General features: G+C 47.3%; 1 protein-coding gene across 2 annotated transcripts in view; it reads right to left on the reverse strand.

The window, feature by feature from the left end:
* Ptp99A (Protein tyrosine phosphatase 99A) overlaps positions 1–19431 on the reverse strand; it is a 727568-nt gene extending 708137 nt beyond the window's left edge. For both annotated transcript variants that reach the window (XM_070090786.1, XM_070090785.1), the window contains exon 1: positions 19274–19431. In XM_070090786.1, coding sequence (XP_069946887.1) covers positions 19274–19292 — 19 coding nt within the window. In that variant the 5' untranslated portion in view covers positions 19293–19431. The remainder of the gene's footprint in view (positions 1–19273) is intronic.
* Between the last annotated feature and the right edge of the window lie 327 nt (positions 19432–19758).

The following is a 19758-nucleotide window of genomic DNA, read 5'->3' on the forward strand; positions in this document are numbered from 1 at the left end:
GCATGAGCAGCAGCAGCAGCATGAGCAGCAGCAGCAGCAGCATGAGCAGCAGCAGCAGCATGAGCAGCAGCAGCGGCATGAGCAGCAGCAGCAGCATGAGCAGCAGCAGCAGCATGAGCAGCAGCAGCGGCATGAGCAGCAGCAGCAGCATGAGCAGCAGCAGCAGCATGAGCAGCAGCAGCGGCATGAGCAGCAGCAGCAGCATGAGCAGCAGCAGCAGCATGAGCAGCAGCAGCGGCATGAGCAGCAGCAGCAGCATGAGCAGCAGCAGCAGCATGAGCAGCAGCAGCGGCATGAGCAGCAGCAGCAGCATGAGCAGCAGCAGCGGCATGAGCAGCAGCAGCAGCATGAGCAGCAGCAGCAGCATGAGCAGCAGCAGCGGCATGAGCAGCAGCAGCAGCATGAGCAGCAGCAGCAGCATGAGCAGCAGCAGCAGCATGAGCAGCAGCAGCGGCATGAGCAGCAGCAGCAGCATGAGCAGCAGCAGCAGCATGAGCAGCAGCAGCGGCATGAGCAGCAGCAGCAGCATGAGCAGCAGCAGCGGCATGAGCAGCAGCAGCGGCATGAGCAGCAGCAGCGGCATGAGCAGCAGCAGCAGCATGAGCAGCAGCAGCAGCAGCAGCATGAGCAGCAGCAGCGGCATGAGCAGCAGCAGCAGCATGAGCAGCAGCAGCGGCATGAGCAGCAGCAGCAGCATGAGCAGCAGCAGCAGCATGAGCAGCAGCAGCGGCATGAGCAGCAGCAGCAGCATGAGCAGCAGCAGCAGCATGAGCAGCAGCAGCAGCATGAGCAGCAGCAGCGGCATGAGCAGCAGCAGCAGCATGAGCAGCAGCAGCGGCATGAGCAGCAGCAGCGGCATGAGCAGCAGCAGCGGCATGAGCAGCAGCAGCGGCATGAGCAGCAGCAGCGGCATGAGCAGCAACAGCAGCATGAGCACCAGCAGCGGCATGAGCAGCAGCAGCGGCATGAGCACCAGCAGCGGCATGAGCAGCAGCAGCGGCATGAGCAGCAGCAGCGGCATGAGCAGCAGCAGCGGCATGAGCAGCAGCAGCGGCATGAGCAGCAGCAGCGGCATGAGCAGCAGCAGCAGCATGAGCAGCAGCAGCGGCATGAGCAGCAGCAGCAGCATGAGCAGCAGCAGCGGCATGAGCAGCAGCATGAGCAGCAGCAGCAGCATGAGCAGCAGCAGCAGCATGAGCAGCAGCAGCAGCATGAGCAGCAGCAGCAGCATGAGCAGCAGCAGCAGCAGCATGAGCAGCAGCAGCAGCAGCAGCAGCAGCATGAGCAGCAGCAGCAGCAGCAGCAGCAGCAGCAGCAGCAGCAGCAGCAGCAGCAGCAGCAAAACTGATGGTTACATTTACTTACAGTCTTTTTTGTGTTCCTCAGCTCCCCTTGCTCTTTCCTCCTCCCCTTACTTTGTCTTGCTCTCCTCCCCTACACTTCCCTCACACACTATACCCACTACCAAATACAATAACTATGATGGATAACGTCCCGTTAATTGCCCTTCTAACGACCACTAACAAGGGGGCCCGCTAGACGAGAAGGCATTTAGCAGCCTAAATTCCACCCCCATTCTACACAAACTGCTTATGTCATCTCTCTAATATACGAGAATTACCAGTAACGTGTGAGCGCACCTTCCCTGGCGTGCTGCTGCCTCTGACGCTCTTACAAATAACCGGAACAGCCAAGAGCTCGATGAGATTTTTGTGATGAAATTTTAGACGCACACGTGGCTCAGTGTACTTGTAATCTATCCCCGAAACCGCATGTACCCCCATCTCTGTACCATCTATGTATCCCTTAAGCCTTGTGTACCATCAATGTACCCTTTAAACTTGTGTACAATTAATGTACCCTTTAAGCCTGTGTACCATCAATATACCCTTTAAGCCTTTTGTATGGAAGTAAATGGTATAAAACACCGACTTGAAAAAGTCCACTGTGTGGGCGAAACGTTGTCAATAAACAATCACATTATACTGCCTATGTGTTTATATTTCCAAGCCTTATGTATCATATTACATAAAAATAGGGATATTTGCATGTATGAGACAGCTCAAACCGGTTTCCATATTACAGAATGGATATTAATTCGTTAGAAAACATTCAGCGTAGAATGACCAAATTAATTCATACATTAGAAATCTTCCGTATGAAGACTTTTAAGACGAAGAATGAGGGGAGACATGATCAAGGTGTATAAGTGGAAGATGGGTATTAACAAAGGGGATATAAATAAAGTTTTGGGGATATTTCTCCAAGAGAGAACCCGCAATAATGGATTCAAATTAGATAAGTTTAGATTTAGAAAGGATATAGGAAAGCATTGGTTTGGAAATAGGGTAGTTGATGAGTGGAACAGTCTACCTAGTCGGGTTATTGCAGCAAGAACCTTGAGTAGTTTCAAGTTTAGGTTGGACAAATACATGGGCTTAGAGAACACTTATCATCTGTTGACTGGGGTAACGAAGAGACCTATCAATATGACAGTTTTCTGAACACTGTACATGCTGCTCAAAGAACGTTTATCCCGTATAAAGAAATTAGATCAAATAGAAATGACCCAAAATGGATGAATAATAGGCTGAAATATCTACTAGGGCATAAGAAGGGAATTTATAGGTGTATCAAAAGAGGTGAGGGTCATCTTATGACCCTCAGCAGCAGGCCCTACTACTACTACTATTACCACCACCTCTACCCACGCGTCACTTCACCTGACTCTTGCCACTATATATATGCGTTTTCTTAGTTTTCTCTGTATTAGGACTGAAGAAGCCACTCGTGGCGAAACGTTTCCTTTTCATAAATGTCATGAACTGTACATAAGTGTCTTTTTCCACATGGGCCTAGAGGCCTACTGCAGTGTTCCTCCTGCAGCAGGCCTGTTGGCCTGCTGCAGTGATCCTCCTTTATGAATTTATTAATATTCAAATAACTTCAGGTAGAACTCCATTTTTTGTCCTCGAAACCTCTTTAATATCGTTCTCCGAGGCTATAGGCCCCATCTCTCTCTCTCTGGTGGAATTTATTCCACCACCTATATAATTTCTCCCCCTCTCCTTCGATAGTTATGTGACCCCAGGGTCACTGCGACAGTTATCCCTTCTCTACCAAGTGGAGGGAAGAAAGTTTTCCTAACCACTTTCCCCAAACCTCAGAGGAGAGTACAGAGTTAGAATCCATGTCTTACATTCTTGCCATGCCTAAATCTTCCATGGCTCAATATTACAAATGAGATCTACTGCTTAGCAGATCTCAGAACACTGAATTTATGAATGTCAGAGTTGGATTAGGCTACATTAAATTGCGCTTATTATAATAAGGTTAGGTAAGTTTTCTAAGGTTCCTTTGGTGCAAAATTATGAATTTTTACATTAACAGGCTTTTTCAAGGGAGGTGACGCTGGTGAGGAGTTCTTGATCTAGGGAATTGGATCTGTGCTCCGGTTCCCTGAATTGAGACTGAATACCTTCCATCCCCCCCCCCACATGCGCTGTATAATCCTTCGCGTTTAGTGCTCCCCCATGATTTTAATAATTTTACATTAACATAATGAAAAAAATATATCTTTAAACGTATATGAGAAAATTTTAGCAAGAACTTAATTTTAAACAAGTTCTTACTAATAAACAAATTTTACCTATTTGGCACGACACACACACACACACACACACATATATATATATATATATATATATATATATATATATATATATATATACACAGTGGTCCCTCGGTTTTCGTAATTAATCCGTTCCTGGAGCCGTTACTATAAACGAAATTTACGATTTGCGAATCAATTTTCCCCATAAGAAATAATGTAAATACAATTAATCCGTTCCTGACACCCAGAAGTATTAAAAAAAAAAATTTTTACATGAAATATACATATAGTACATAAACAATACAATGGGAAATGATGAATGAAACATTAACAGCATAACACTTACCTTTATTGGAGATTCTTCTTAGTGTATGGGAGACTGGAGGAGGAGAGAGATTGGATTGTTTACAGTTTGGAAGGGGAATCCCCTTCCAGCAACACCTCAGGTACCAATTGTTTCTCTGGGGTTGCTTCTCTTCTCTGTTTCTTAATGCCACTAGGACCACCTTGAGAGTCACTCTAGTCCTGTCTCGCAAAGTAACTGTGGAGAGAGCTCTGTTTCTGGTGTCTCTTTAACACTTCCCGAAAATGGCCCAAGACTTTGCCACTGTACATATTTCTCACCTTCTTTACCACAGGCTTGGCACTAGAAGCTTTCTTTGGAGCCATGGTAGCTTATTTAGTAATTGCAAGCACTAAAATGAGTGGGATATTATGAAATATTTCGTAGGAGCACTTGAGGGGACCTTCACTCACTGGTAAACAATGCCAGACTGGCTGGGTAGGGACGCCGCCCCAGCTGACACCGTGCGTATGCGTCCCAGACGAACTACTATTCGCGAGTCAACCTATGAAAAGCGAGTACATGTTTATACGAAAATACCCCTATGATTGGCGAAATTTACGATTGCCGAGAACTACGAAAAGCGAGGGACCACTGTATATATATATATATATATATATATATATATATATATATATATATATATATATATATATATATATATATATATATATATATATATAGGGCGGTACCACCTCTAGAACTTCACTGGGGACCCTCATCCTCAGACAAGATAAGCGTACCTCAGGGAAAACTCAAGGTTCTCTCTGGAGCTGTTTATTTTTTTCTCCTACCATCCCCTATATTTTATATTCTATATGAAATTTTATTGATAGACAGAATACATTGACAGAAAACACAAACATGATTACATTGGTACAATATATCAAAGATTATGAATCTCCTCCAGCTCCTCCGAAGCCGGACGCGAGCCCACTATGCAGCAAGCATTTTCCCTCTGGATGGCCACGCTGAGGTGCTGGAACATGAAAATGGCTGCCTTTGGGTTCCTGGTGGTGTTGATGAGTCTGGAACCCAGTTCTTTAAGGAAAAGCATGGCATTTTTTCCCCATGATCCCAAGGTTTCTGATCCCACTGGGACAAACTGATACTGTTGTATTTGCTGATCTTGTACTCCTCCCTGTCGTCCGACACTGTGATAGATGTAGGTGTCAGCCAGCACCGACATACAGGTATAGTCCCATGTTAAGAGCTTGCTATTCTTCCAAGGACAGATGGTGATCCCGTCTGGGTGGTTTGCTGGGTTGTGGGTATTGTTGGCTGCTAGTGATCAGGGCTCTCTCTCGGCTGGGCATCCAGCTGTAGCAAGGGTTCTCTTTATGATGTCATTGAGTTCATTGTGTCTTGCATGCCAGCCCTTGGTTTTGGAACAGTTAAAACCATGTAGACCATACTGGTCGGCTTGCGCATTGCCGCAAATACACGTATATTCCGTGTGAATTGGGGCAACATGGCGCAGAGCCAATGCAATACGGAGGGTCTTAGGGTCGAGGCGTGTTCCCATTGCCGAAACTGGAACTGTTGAAAGTTCCTGGAGTAATGTGCACTCACAGCTTGGAGACGGACAGTCTCCCTGTCTGATGTTACAGCCCTAAGCATGTTGGAAAGCACCTTTTCAGCGATGTGGCCATCCCAACTAGACTGTTTGTTGGCCAGTGCTGCACTAGGTTTTGGTGCTGGAGCAGCAAGTCTCCCATTCAGTGCTGGCACTGGCATAGCTAGGGTCCTGTATTCCTGCTGAATCACTGAGGTTGTCTGGAAGAATTTGTTTTAACTCATTTGATGCTATGGAAGAGGACAGGAAAGCTGGTAGGGCAATCAGGGAGGATTTGTGTACTCCCAGCCCCCCAAGCCTGACAAAGTGAGGCTTGCAACCACTGTCCATCTTCGAGGGAAAGGTCCAATATTCTCTCTAGTATGGTCTTAAGTAGAGAGTCATATTCCTTGAGTTTCGGAATGCTGAAGGCTGGGGAGCATCTCAGGAAGTAGGTAAGTTTTGGGATTGAGATGCACCTGGTGAGTAGGTAAAAGGCATCATGTGTATCGATGTCTTTCATCCTGCCTTCCATCGTCCTGAACTGTGAGATCTTTTTTTCTAGGATCAGATCGGTGGCATTGGGCCCAAGAGGAGCTCCAAGGAGAGTGCTGTTGGCTGGATTAATGGCTCGTGCTCCTGGTAAAATAGCACTAATGTTCTGGATCATCTGTCGATTGGTAGAAACCATTTCACATTTGATGGGGTTTAAAGATAGGCCCAGGCTCTCTCCCATGTCTTTAATATTTCTGATGTCCTCTAGGAGAGATTCTGTAGTTCCAGCTAGGGTACCATCATCCAAGAACCAGATATTGAGCTCACTGGAGAGTGCTTCTGAGACTTCCTTGAGATATATATATATATATATATATATATATATATATATATATATATATATATATATATATATATATATATATATATATATATATATATATATATATATATATATATATATATATATATATATATATATATATATATATATATATATATCAAGGAAGTCACAAGAGCTAAAGCTATTGTTTGATCCCCAGGGTATGGTAACAACTTTCCCCTTCCTTCCACCCTTACCAATCACTGTCCTCCACCCCACGTCCCTTTCCTCCCCTCTCTTCAACATTATCTCCCCACCTCTATACTCACCGCTCTCCAACCGAACACCCTCCCCTATCCTTTCCCCCCTCTCCCATAACTATATCCTCTCTCCTCACCCCCTGCTATATCCCCTCTCCTCACCCCCACCCTCTACCACCGATTATTACACCATTCCCATCTCTCTATTACATTCCGCACTCCATAACAGCACTCCGTCCCCCTCCTTACCACTCTCCTAGTATTGTATATCTCTTCACCTCCCTGCTGTAGCACCCTTTTCCCCTCCTCCTAACCCCTACTCAATCCTGCACCACCTTGCCGGAACTCTCTTTCCCTACCTCCCCTTCCCTCCCATGTCACTTCCTTCACCCCCATCCCCTATTTTCTGTGGCTAATAAACCTTGTATAAACGCAAGTGAAAGTGTCAGGTGTGCCAACACAAAACTAGTGATGCCAAGTGTGCCATCATCAAGCTTGGAAGTGCCAGGTGCACCAACACCAAGTCTGGAAGTGCCAGATGCACCAACACCAAGCATGGAAGTGCCAGGTGCTTGGGCCAACCACCTACGTCTAGGTAAGTTACAGTGACACAAATAATTATAACTCTTACAAAGCTAGTGATACAAACACTTGCTAGCTCTTACACATTACAATTATACGAACACTAACATATAAGTTACAGTGACATTAACACTTACACATTCACTGTGACACGAACACTTATTAGCTCTTACAAAGTTACAGTGACACGAACACTTTCTTTACACTACCTGGAAAGAAAAGAAAAGTGCTGGAGAATTTCCCCACCAGCGGTAATTCCTCTGAAAATTTGAGCTAAATCGTGAATATTATTCTGACCTTTGATTAACTTCGCCTTCCGTAATTCTGGCCATAATTAATTTCGTTTGTGAAGAAAGGTACAGGCAGGTTCAAAGGCTTGTTCATTTTACATATATTTTTTCAATCTCGACAATGTGCTTTCGCAAACAAGTAAATAAAGAAAGACAATGGATCTGCGTGATTCTGGTGCAACTGTTTCTTCAGTGTGAGACTTGGCATAGAGAAGGAAAAGCTAAAGAGATATGGAGGAAAGATGAACAGAAAGGAAGGATGCATATGGGGAGTGGAACTAAGCTACACTTCCAGTCAAACTAGGAGGCATTAGTGTCCGCAAGTCATCACAGATTGCACTACCTGCTTTTCTGTCCTCATGTATTGCATCCAGAGGGCTTGTAGCAGCGATTCTCCCTGAACATCTTAGGGACAAGATTGGAGTCCAGGACCAAAAGTTCATTGACGGAGCTATGATCTGGGATAATCTAACGGGCTCTGAAACCAGACCTGCTCCCCAACAACTACAAACAGTCGCACTGGGATGGCCCGATAGTGGAGAACAACAATGCTTCAGTGTGTCAGGAAAGGATAGAGCCCGCCTCCTGGGAGGGAGAGCTCCTCATGCAGGGGACTTTCTGTTGGCTGTTCCCAACTCCAGCCTCGGCACACGGATCGACCCACAGACCATCCGCATTGGTGCTGCCCTTCGACTTGCCGCCCCTATTCTCGCCGAACACAGGTGTATTTGTGGCAATGAAGCAGCAGACCGATTCGGGTACCATGGTCTTGTGTGCCGTAAATCCGAGGGAAAGATTGTAAGACATGAGGTTAATAACATTATCAAGAGGAGCCTCACAACAGCCGGATGCCCAGCAGTAAGGGAGCCACCCCCAACTATGCAGATCTGATGGCAGCCAGAAGCGTCCAGATGGTATCACACTTCAAGCCTGGACAAACGGTAAGAGGTGATGTGGGACTACACATGTGCGTCTACCTTGGCTGATACCTATCTCCAATACACCAGGGAAGAAGGAGGGGCAGCCGCCAGCTTCAGGGAGTCTCAAAAGTCTAGAAAATATTTAGAACTTGCCCATCATTATGTGTTTGTTCCCATAGGCTCAGAGACCCTTGGCACATGGGGAAAGAGTGCATCAAAGTTCCTTAAGGAGCTAGGCAAAAGTCTCATCAGGGTAACTAGGGATCCCAGAGCAGCTAGTTTTCTGTTCCAGGGACTCAGCGCTGCTGTTCAGAGGGGTAATGCCTGCTGTATTTTGGGCACGCGCCACAGTTCTGAAGAGCTGGATGAGATTTTTGCATTATAATCAGTGACAAACATGTAACAATATGTACTAGACAATTATCTCTCACATCTCATGTACTGTGTATGTCATCTTTATATCAACAATGTATCTCTTAAACATTTTTGTACCATATTATGTAATAAAATATACCTATTGGTAAAAAAGAATGAAAAGATGGGGTGGTAGGGGAAGTGGAATATTCAAACGGCTTCAGGAAGAAATCCAAATATTCTTCCTTGAAGCCTTTTTATCCACTTCTCCGAGGCTGTGGGTCCCAAAATTCACACCAGAGGTGGACCCCATCATATATATATATATATATATATATATATATATATATATATATATATATATATATATATATATATATATATATATATATATATATATATAGATGTGTGTGTGTGTGAATAGTTTTGAAATTATTTGAATAATACACGGGCATATATATTTACATATTACTACAGTTGTGCCGCAAATATGCTTGTAGTGTGAAGAGGAACAGCAGTGTGAACAAGAACAGCAAGACGGAAAACTATTGCAATATGAAGGTTGTGTGAGTTCTAGATGTGTACTGGTTGCAGTGATGGTTGCTGAGAGAAGAAAATCGGCCAAGTGATAAGCACTCACGGCTTAAAAGTGAACACACTCAACTGAAGAGCTTGCACCCACTATATTTTTATTTCTTAATTTACCATGGACCATTTTTACAACAAAACATTATAAAGCCTTAACTTGTATCCATTACAATTTAAGGATTTTAACACGTGAGTATGAATAAAAGCATCGCAAGCTGCATAAATATGCGGAGTCACCAGTACAGTCATCAGCCTGTAACCATTATAGGTGCAATGGAAGTAGGAAAGTAGGTGGTATTAGGATTCTACTTTCTACTTCTATGGAGTTGGATACTATCCAAACATATAATGCAACTTTTTCCCAGAGCTTGAGCAAAAAACGATGAGATACACTTAAGCATTTCTGTTGGCGGAGCACTGAAGAAAAGGGGAATTCAGTAAACGTGTATTCAAGGCATAACTATAAGAAAAGCTGTGACTTATTTAATTACGTCAAGTTAATTAAATTCTAATGTTTCTACAAGTGAGCAGATGCAGTTTAAATAGTTTGCACCCAGTTGTATTTAATTATGCTCTGATATGTGTGTGTGTGTGTGTGTGTGTGTGTGTGTGTGTGTGTGTGTGTGTGTGTGTGTGTGTTAGTTACCATTATTGTGCGTGTGTGTGTGTGTGTACTCAACTAATTGTACTTACCTAATTGTGGTTGCAGGGGTCGAGACTCAGCTCCTGGCCCCGCCTCTTCACTGATCGCTACTGGATCCTCTCTCTCTGCTTCCTGAACTTTGTCATACCTCTTCTTAAAACTATGTATGGTTCCTGCCTCCACTACCTCACTTGCTAGGCTATTCCACTTGCTGACAACTCTATGACTGAAGAAATACTTCCTAACGTCCCTGTGACTCGTCTGAGTCTTCAGCTTCCAGTTGTGACCCCTTGTCCCTGTGTCCTCTCTCTGGAACATCCTATCTCTGTCCACCTTGTCTATTCCCCGCAGTATCTTGTATGTCGTTATCATGTCTCCCCTGACCCTTCTGTCCTCCAGTGTCGTCAGTCCGATTTCCCTTAACCTTTCCTCGTACGACATTCCCTTGAGCTCTGGGACTAGCCTTGTTGCAAACCTTTGTACTTTCTCTAACTTCTTGACGTGCTTGACCAGGTGTGGGTTCCAGACTGGTGCTGCATACTCCAGTATGGGCCTAACATACACAGTGTACAGTGTCTTGAACGATTCCTTATTAAGGTATCGGAACGCTATTCTCAGGTTTGCCAGGCGCCCGTATGCTGCAGCGGTTATTTGGTTGATGTGTGCCTCCGGTGATGTGCTCGGTGTTATGGTCACCCCAAGGTCTTTCTCCCTGAGTGAGGTCTGTAGTCTTTGTCCACCTAGCCTATACTCTGTCTGCGGTCTTCTTTGCCCCTCCCCAATCTTCAAGACTGCATTTGGCTGGATTGAATTCGAGAAGCCAGTTGCTGGACCACATGTCCAGCCTGTCCAGGTCGCTTTGCAGTCCTGCCTCATCCTCGTCCGATTTAATTCTTCTCATCAACTTCACGTCATCTGCGAACAGGGACACTTCAGAGTCTATTCCTTCCATCATGTCGTTCACATATATCAAAAATAGCACTGGTCCTAGAACTGACCCCTGTGGGACCCCGCTCGTAACAGGCGCCCACTGTGATACCTCTTCACGTACCATGACTCGTTGCTGCCTCCCTGTCAGGTATTCCCTTATCCATTGCAGTGCCCTCCCTTTTACGTGCGCCTGATCCTCCAGCTTCTGCACTAATCTCTTGTGGGGAACTGTGTCAAAGGCCTTCCTGCAGTCTAGGAAAACGCAATCTACCCACCCCTCTCTCTCGTGTCTTACTTCTGTTACCTTGTCATAAAACTCCAGGAGGTTTGTGATACAAGATTTGCCTTCCATGAACCCATGCTGGTTTTCATTTATAATCTTGTTCCTTTCCAGGTGTTCGACCACTCTCCTCCTGATAATCTTCTCCATGACTTTGCACACAATACATGTCAGAGACACAGGTCTGTAGTTTAGTGCCTCATTTCTGTTTCCTTTCTTAAATATGGGGACTACATTAGCTGTCTTCCATTTCTCAGGTAGTTGCCCAGTTTCAAGGGATGTGTTGAAGATTGTGGTTAGAGGCATGCACAGCATCTCTGCTCCTTCTCTAAGGACCCATGGGGAGATGTTGTCCGGTCCCATCGTCTTAGAGGTGTCAAGGTCACTTAAGAGCTTCTTCACCTCCTCCTCAGTTGTTCGTATGTCATCCAACACTTGTTGGTATATTCCCTCTTGATGTTCCCTTCTGTGCTGTCTTCCCACAGCCCTTCCTGTCTCTACTGTAAAAACTTCCTTAAATCTCCTGTTCAGCTCCTCACATACCTCCTGATCATTTCTTGTGAGTTCTCCACCTTCTGTCCTTAATCTGATCACCTGGTCTTTGATTGTTGTCTTCCTCCTGATGTGGCTATACAACAGTTTCGGGTCAGTCTTGATTCTCGATGCTATGTCATTTTCATACTGTCGCTGGGCCTCCCTCCTTACCTGTGCATACTCATTCCTGGCTCTGCGACTGATCTCCCTATTTTCTTGTGTTCTCTGCCTTCTGTACTTTTTCCATTCTCTATTGCACTTTGTTTTTGTCTCCTTACACCATCGGGTAAACCAGGGGCTCGTTCTGGTCTTCCCGTTGTTACTGTTGCCCTTGGGAATAAACCTTTCCACTGCCTCCTTGCATTTTGTTGTTACATATTCCATCATTTCATTTACTGGCTTTCCTGCCAGTTCTCTGTCCCACTGGACCTCCCGCAGGAAGTTCTTCAACCCTATGTAGTCCCCTCTTCTATAGTCAGGCTTTTCCCATTCAACTCCTGTTATTCTCTCCACTTGCAGCTCTACTATGTATTCAAAGCACAGAACCACATGGTCGCTAGCTCCTAGGGGACTCTCATACTTGATGTCCTCAATATCTGAGCTGCCCAGGGTGAACACAAGGTCCAATCTTGCTGGTTCATCCTCCCCTCTCACTCTGGTAGTGTCCTTAACATGTTGGTGCATGAGGTTTTCCAGCACCACGTCCAACATCCTGGCTCTCCATGTTTCGGGACCCCCATGTGGCTCCAGGTTTTCCCAGTCAATCTCCCTGTGGTTGAAATCCCTCATAACCAGCAACTTTGCTCTGCTGGAGTGAGCTCTTCTTGCCACCTCAGCAAGTGTGTCCACCATTGCTCTGTTGCTCTCTTCATATTCCTCTCTTGGCCTCCTGCAGTTCTGTGGTGGATTATACAACACTGCAATGACCACTTTGTGTTCCCCAGACTGAAGTGTACCTGCTATGTAGTCTCTTTCTCCCGTCTCATCTATTCCTTCCATTTTCTCGAATTTCCATCTGTTTTTTACGAGCAGAGCAACCCCACCTCCCCCCCTGCCCCTTCTATCTTTCCTCATGATCTGGTATCCTGGTGGGAAGATTGCATCTGTTATTGTCTCCGTGAGTTTTGTTTCTGTAACTGCTATGATGTCTGGGGACTTCTCACTGATTCTTTCTTGCCATTCCTCATGTTTATTCGTTAATCCATCTGCATTTGTGTACCAAACCTTCAACTTCTGTTCTAATACTGTAACTGTGGTGCGGGGGGTGGAAACAGAGGGATCGGTGTGTGATGGTTGGTTTGCATTGTTCAGTTGCCTTGGGGGTGTCGTGGCTGGAGTCCTTCTGCAGGTGTTTCTGGGGGGTGCGCTTGTCCTTCCATTTGATCCTGGGTTATTCTGCTCTCCTTTTTCATTTCCTCCCATTTCTCCTTTCGTTTTTGAACTCTCTCTTTCATTGTCTTCCTTTCGTCCTGTGTTCTGTCTCGATCGAGGTACACACTCCGGAACTCCTGCTTGCCTCTCAGCCGTGCTTTCTCCTGCAGGATCATGGTTCGGGTTGATTCTGCCTTGAAAATTACTTTGAGAGGCCGATTCCTTTTCTTTGTGAACCACCCAATTCTCCGAAAATTTGCCACCTGGGTCATGTCCCCCTCGCCTATCACCTTCATGATACCTTCAATCGCTTTTTTCTCCTCCTGCTTTCTTTCATCATAAGTTTCCCCTTTAGCTTCGTCTAGCCCATAGACAAACACGGATCTCTCCCTTTCCACCTCCCACTGTGACTCCCATTGCATCCTCTGATGTGTGTGTGTGTGTACTCAAACTGATCGCTACTAGGTCCTCTCTCCCCCTGCACCATGTGCTTTATCATACCTCGTCTTAAAACTATATACGGTTCCTGCCTCCACTCCATCACTTCCCAGACTATTCCACTTCCTGACGACTCTATGACTAAACAAAACTTCTTAACATCTCTTTGACTCATCTGAGTCTTCAACTTCCAATTGTGACCCCTTGTTTCTGTGTCCCATCTCTGGAACATCCTGTCTCTGTCCGCCTTGTCAATTCCTCACAGTATTTTGTATGTCGTTATCATGTCTCCCCTAATCCTCCTGTCCTCCAGTGTCGTAAGGCCGATTTCCCTTAACCTTTCTTCGTAGGACATTTCCCTTAGCTCTGGAACTAGCCTTGTTGCAAACCTTTGCACTTTCTCTAATTTCTTGACGTGCTTGATCAGGTGTGGGTTCCAGACTGGTGCTGCATACTCCAGTATGGGCCTGACGTACACGGTGTACAGAGTCTTAAACGATTTCTTACTGAGGTATCGGAATGCTATTCTCAGGATTGCAAGGCGCCCGTATGCTGCAGCAATTATCTGGTTGATGTGCACCTCAGGAGATGTGCTCGGTATTATACTCACCCCAAGGTCCTTTTCCTTGAGTGAGGTTTGCAGTCTTTGGCCACTTAGCCTATACTCTGTCTGCGGTCTTCTTTGCACTTCCCCGATCTTCATGACTTTGCATTTGGCGGGGCTAAATTCGAGGAGCCAGCTGCTGGATCAAGCTTCCAGCTTGTCCAGGTCTCTTTGTAGTCCTGCCTGATCCTCATCCGATTTAATTCTCCTCATTAACTTTACATCACCTGCAAATAAGGACATTTCTGAGTCTATCCCTTCCGTCATGTCATTCACATATACCAAAAATAGCACTGGTCCTAGGGCTGCCCCCTGTGGAACCCCTTTTGTCAAAGGCGCCCACTTTGATACCTTGTCAAGTACCATGATTTGTTGTTGCCTCCCTGTCAGGTATTCTCTGATCCATTGCAGTGTCCTTCCTGTTATACATGCCTGATCCTCTAGCTCTTGCACTAATGTCTTGTGAGAGACTGTGTCGAAGGCCTTTTTTCAGTCCAAGAAAATGCAATCTACCCACCCTTCTCTCTCGTGTCTTACATCCGTTACATTGTCATAAAACTCCTGTAACAGGATCTGCCTTCCCTGAATCCCTGCTGGTTTTCGTTCATAAGTTTGTTCCTTTCTAGGTGTTCCACCACTCTCCTCCTGATAATCTCCATGACTTTGCATACTATACACGTCAGTGATACTGGTCTATAGTTTAGTGCCTCGTGTCTGTCTCCTTTCTTAAAAATGGGGACTACATTTGCCGTCTTCCATAGCTCAGATAGTCGTCCAGTTTTAATGGATGTGTTGAAAATTGTTAGTGGCACACACAACTTCTCTGCTCCCTCTCTAAGGACCCACGGAGAGATGTGTGTGTGTGTGTGTGTGTGTGTGCATGCGCGGGGTGTGTGTGTGTGTGTGTGTGTGTGTGTGTGTGTGTGCACGCGCGTGTGTGTGCGTGTTTGTGCGTGTGTGTGCGTGTGTGCGTGTGTGTGCGTGTGTGCGTGTGTGCGTGTGTGTGCGTGTGTGTGCGTGTGTGTGCGTGTGTGTGCGTGTGCGTGCGTGTGCGTGAGTGTGTGTGCGTGTGTGTTTACGGATTCGTGCGCGCTCGACCGAGCAAAGAGAAAGAAAGAAACAGACAGAAAGAGAATTACCTATTTGTGATTGTTTAACTGCAGTTACTGGAGCACACGCAGGTTCGTAGTATCCCGTCTTCAGTAATTCAGCTTGTTAGATGTTTTTAAGGGCGTGTGTGTATTGTAATCCATGACAATATTGTTTCCTTGGTGTCCTAGAGACGATCTCCTCACCATCTTGGTCTCTGAGTTTCCTTGTGAAGAAACTGAAAGGAAACAAAGACGACCCAAAAAGTTGCGTCTTGTCCCGTCAGAAAAGTTGCGAGGTGTGTGTCATTAAGAGAGGTGTATGAAGAACATCCTGACCTGGAGAGGAGGGTAGAGGGACGGCTGGAGGGGTGGGTAGAGGGACGGCTGGAGGGGTGGGTAGAGGGATGGCTCGAGGGGTTGGTAGAGGGATGGCTGGAGGGGTGGGTAGAGGGATGGCTGGAGGGGTGGGTAGAGGGATGGCTGGAGGGGTGGGTAGAGGGATGGCTCGAGGGGTGGGTAGAGGGATGGCTGGAGGGGTGGGTAGAGGGACGGCTGGAGGGGTGGGTAGAGGGATGGCTGGAGGGGTGGGTAGAGGGATGGCTGGAGGGGTGGGTAGAGGGATGGCTGGAGGGGTGGGTAGAGGGATGGCTGGAGGGGTGGGTAGAGGGATGGCTGGAGGGGTGGGTAGAGGGACGGCTGGAGGGGTGGGTAGAGGGATGGCTGGAGGGGTGGGTAGAGGGATGGCTGGAGGGGTGGGTAGAGGGATGGCTGAAGGGGTGGGTAGAGGGATGGCTGGAGGGGTGGGTAGAGGGATGGCTGGAGGGGTGGGTAGAGGGATGGCTGGAGGGGTGGGTAGAGGGACGGCTGGAGGGGTGGGTAGAGGGATGGCTGGAGGGGTGGGTAGAGGGATGGCTGGAGGGGTGGGTAGACGGATGGCTGGAGGGGTGGGTAGAGGGATGGCTGGAGGGGTGGGTAGAGGGATGGCTGGGGGGGGGGGTAGAGGGACGGCTGGAGGGGTGGGTAGAGGTAGGGCTGGAGGGGGGGGTAGAGGGATGGCTGGAGGGGTGGATAGAGGGATGGCTGGAGGGGTGGGTAGAGGGATGGCTGGAGGGGTGGGTAGAGGGATGGCTGGAGGGGTGGGTAGAGGGACGGCTGGAGGGGTAGGTAGAGGGATGGCTGGAGGGGTGGGTAGAGGGATGGCTGGAGGGGTGGATAGAGGGATGGCTGGAGGGGTGGATAGAGTGATGGCTGGAGGGGGGGGTAGAGGGATGGCTGGAGGGGTGGATAGAGGGGTGGGTAGAGGGATGGCTGGAGGGGTGGATAGAGGGATGGCTGGAGGGGTGGGTAGAGGGATGGCTGGAGGGGTGGATAGAGGGGTGGGTAGAGGGATGGCTGGAGGGGTGAGTAGCGGGATGGCTGGAGGGGTGGGTAGCGGGATGGCTGGAGGGGTGGATAGAGGGATGGCTGGAGAGGTGGGTAGAGGGATGGCTGGAGGGGTGGATAGAGGGATGGCTGGAGGGGTGGATAGAGGGGTGGGTAGAGGGATGGCTGGAGGGGTGAGTAGCGGGATGGCGGGAGGGATGGGTAGAGGGATGGCTGGAGGGATGGGTAGAGGGATGGCTAGAGGGGTGGATAGAGGGATGGCTGGAGGGGTGGGTAGAGGGATGGCTGGAGGGGTGGGTAGAGGGATGGCTGGAAGGGTGGGTGGACGAACGGCTTGGGGAGGTGGGTGAAGGCACGGTTGGAGGGGTGGAGGGACGGCTGGAAAGGTGGGTGGAGGAACGGCTGGAGGGGGTGGACGAATGGCTGGAGGGGTTGAAGGACGGCTGGAGAGGTGGGTAGAGGGACGGCTAGAGAGGTGGGTGGAGGGACGGATCGGAAGAGGGTAAAGTGAGGATGCTAGAATGAATGGAAACGAGAATGGGGGATGGGATGTATTGGAAGAAGGTAAAGTGAAGAGTAGAAAGCTTGAAAGGCAGATGGAATAATGAGTAGCGTTATGCTTGGGGAGGGGAAAGGGTGAACAGAAGTATGGTAGGGGAGGTGATGTTACCTGGAGGTTACCTGGAGGTTATTCCGGGGATCAACGCCCCCGCGGCCCGGTCCATGACCAGGCCTCCCGATGGATCAGGGCCTGATCAACTAGGCTGTTACTGCTGGCCGCACGCAGTCCGACGTACGAGCCACAGCCCGGCTGATCCGGCACTGACTTTAGGTATCTGTCCAGCTCTCTCTTGAAGGCAGCCAGGGGTTTATTGGCAATTCCCCTAATGCTTGATGGGAGGCTGTTGAACAGTCTTGGGCCCCGGACACTTATGGTGTTTTCTCTTAGTGTACCAATGGCGCCCCTACTTTTTATTGGCGGCATTTTGCATCGTCTGCCCAGTCTTTTACTTTCGTAGGGAGTGATTTCTGTGTGCAGATTTGGGACCATTCCTTCCAAGGTAGGGAAGGTATATGTATGTGTATGTGTGTGTACTCACCTAATTGTGGTTGCAGGGGTCGAGACTCAGCTCCTGCCCCCGCCTCTTCACTGAGTGCTACTAGGTCCTCTCCCTGCTCCATGAGCTTTATCATACCTCGTCTTAAAACTATGTATGGTTCTTGCCTCTACTACATCGCTTGCCAGACTGTGTGTTTGTGTGTGTGTGTAAAAGAAGGTGAAGGTAGGAGGTCGAGGGTGAAGTAGGTCGAGAATTAGGTGGGGAGGATGTGGGACTGGTAAAGATGGTGTCATCATCTCCGCGGTCTGGTTCCAAACCAGTTTTCCTAGTTGCTACTCTTGTTGACCAGACTTTGTTGCTAGCTGCACAAAATTCAACATAGGCATCACAGCCTGGTTGTTCAGGAACTGTCATGAGAACTTGCGAAGTTTCCTCTTAAAGACAACTAGGGAATATATTTGTAACTCTCCATATGCACAAAGGGAGCTTACCGAAGAGTCTTGGGTTCCTTACACTTAGTGCACTTATCGTGTCCTTCCTTTTCACTGAAAGTGTTTCACACCTGCCAGGCCTCTTGTTGTCACAGATTTGGAACCAATCCTTCCATAATTTTTCCGTTCTCGCCTACGTGCCAAGGAGTATGGTTCAGGGGAGTTCCCGCATTCTCAGGAGCTCTGATAACCTGAGTTCATATGAGCAGCGAAGGTTCTCTGAACGTTTTTCAGTTCTGCATTTCCCCTGACCTGAAGGGGCCGTTGTAACCATATCACAAAATCTACGCTATAAAAACAGAAGGAATCAAGGTGTGAGACCTGGGAAGAGCTCTGTCTTGTGAGATCACTAATACGAACAGACAAAACATACTATCACACTAAATTTAAATAACTCGTATTTGATAAGTGAAAAAAAACATTAAATGCATAAGGTAGAAAAAGCGCTCCCAAACGTGGCAGAGGCGCCTTAACAGAGAAGGTTGACAACCCCCAACAAGACCGGCAGGTTAAACAAGATTAGGTATGTTTGTATGTACCTGAAAATAAGTCACTGAGTTTCTTTATCACTTCCAGAAACTTGTCATTACCGAGTCTCTGATCCTTTTCAAAGGCAGATTGTCGTCCAGGCAACATATACGAAGCAAGAGACCAAGAGCGTGGTAAACGCTACCAAGAGCGTGGTAAACGCTACCAAGAGCGTGGTAAACGCTACCAAGAGTGTCATACACGATACCGAGTGTGGTACACAATACCAAGAGTGTGGTACACGCTACCAAGAGTGTGGTACACGCTACCAAGAGTGTGGTACACGATACCATGAGTGTGGTACATAGAAATACGTCACTCTGTCAGACTTTTTCGGGTTATCCAAGGCTCTACATATATGCTATGTATAATAATCTATTTAACTGTATTTGTGTATACCTTAATAAACTTACTTGCCATATACTGCAGTATTTCTCCTGGAGCCCATCATGCAGGCGAGCAACAGTGCATAATACCACACTTAGGAAACGACCGTAACTCCACGAGGAAACCCAACAAATTAACACCCAATCCACCCCACTCCCCTCAACGGAGCATAGATGACGATTAATAATGATGATGATAAAGGGTACTCACATTCGCGGAGGGTGACCATGTAGTAGGACTCCTTGGAAGGTTGACTCTCGCCCAAGGCGTTGACAGCCACCACCCTGAAGGAGTACACGGTGAAGGGGGAGAGTCCGTCTACAGTGTACTGTGTGGAGTTAGTAGTAGTGCCACGGCCGTTGCTTACGTCCCAGTGACCGTCCTCACCCTCTCTGTAATGTGGTCAAGAGTCAGTAATTAGTACCTGTGTGAAGTATGTGGATGGTGGATGAGTATGTGGGATATGTGGGGTACTGAGCATCGCACTCAGTGCCAACCTTGCATGCTGATATAACATTGCTAATAATTCTAAACTAATAATTCTCTGGGAGCCGGGCTGGTGGCCACCCATCCTGGTATTCACTTATAAATATTATTTAAAAAATAAAAGACAAGTGGGTAATTAACCATCTTTCGCATGAAGAACATGAATGTTCACTATAGCGAGTGAACACAGGAAAGAACTTCAGCGTTTG

The sequence above is a fragment of the Cherax quadricarinatus genome, chromosome 33 (genome assembly GCF_038502225.1).
Source record: "Cherax quadricarinatus isolate ZL_2023a chromosome 33, ASM3850222v1, whole genome shotgun sequence".
Taxonomy (NCBI): domain Eukaryota; kingdom Metazoa; phylum Arthropoda; class Malacostraca; order Decapoda; family Parastacidae; genus Cherax; species Cherax quadricarinatus.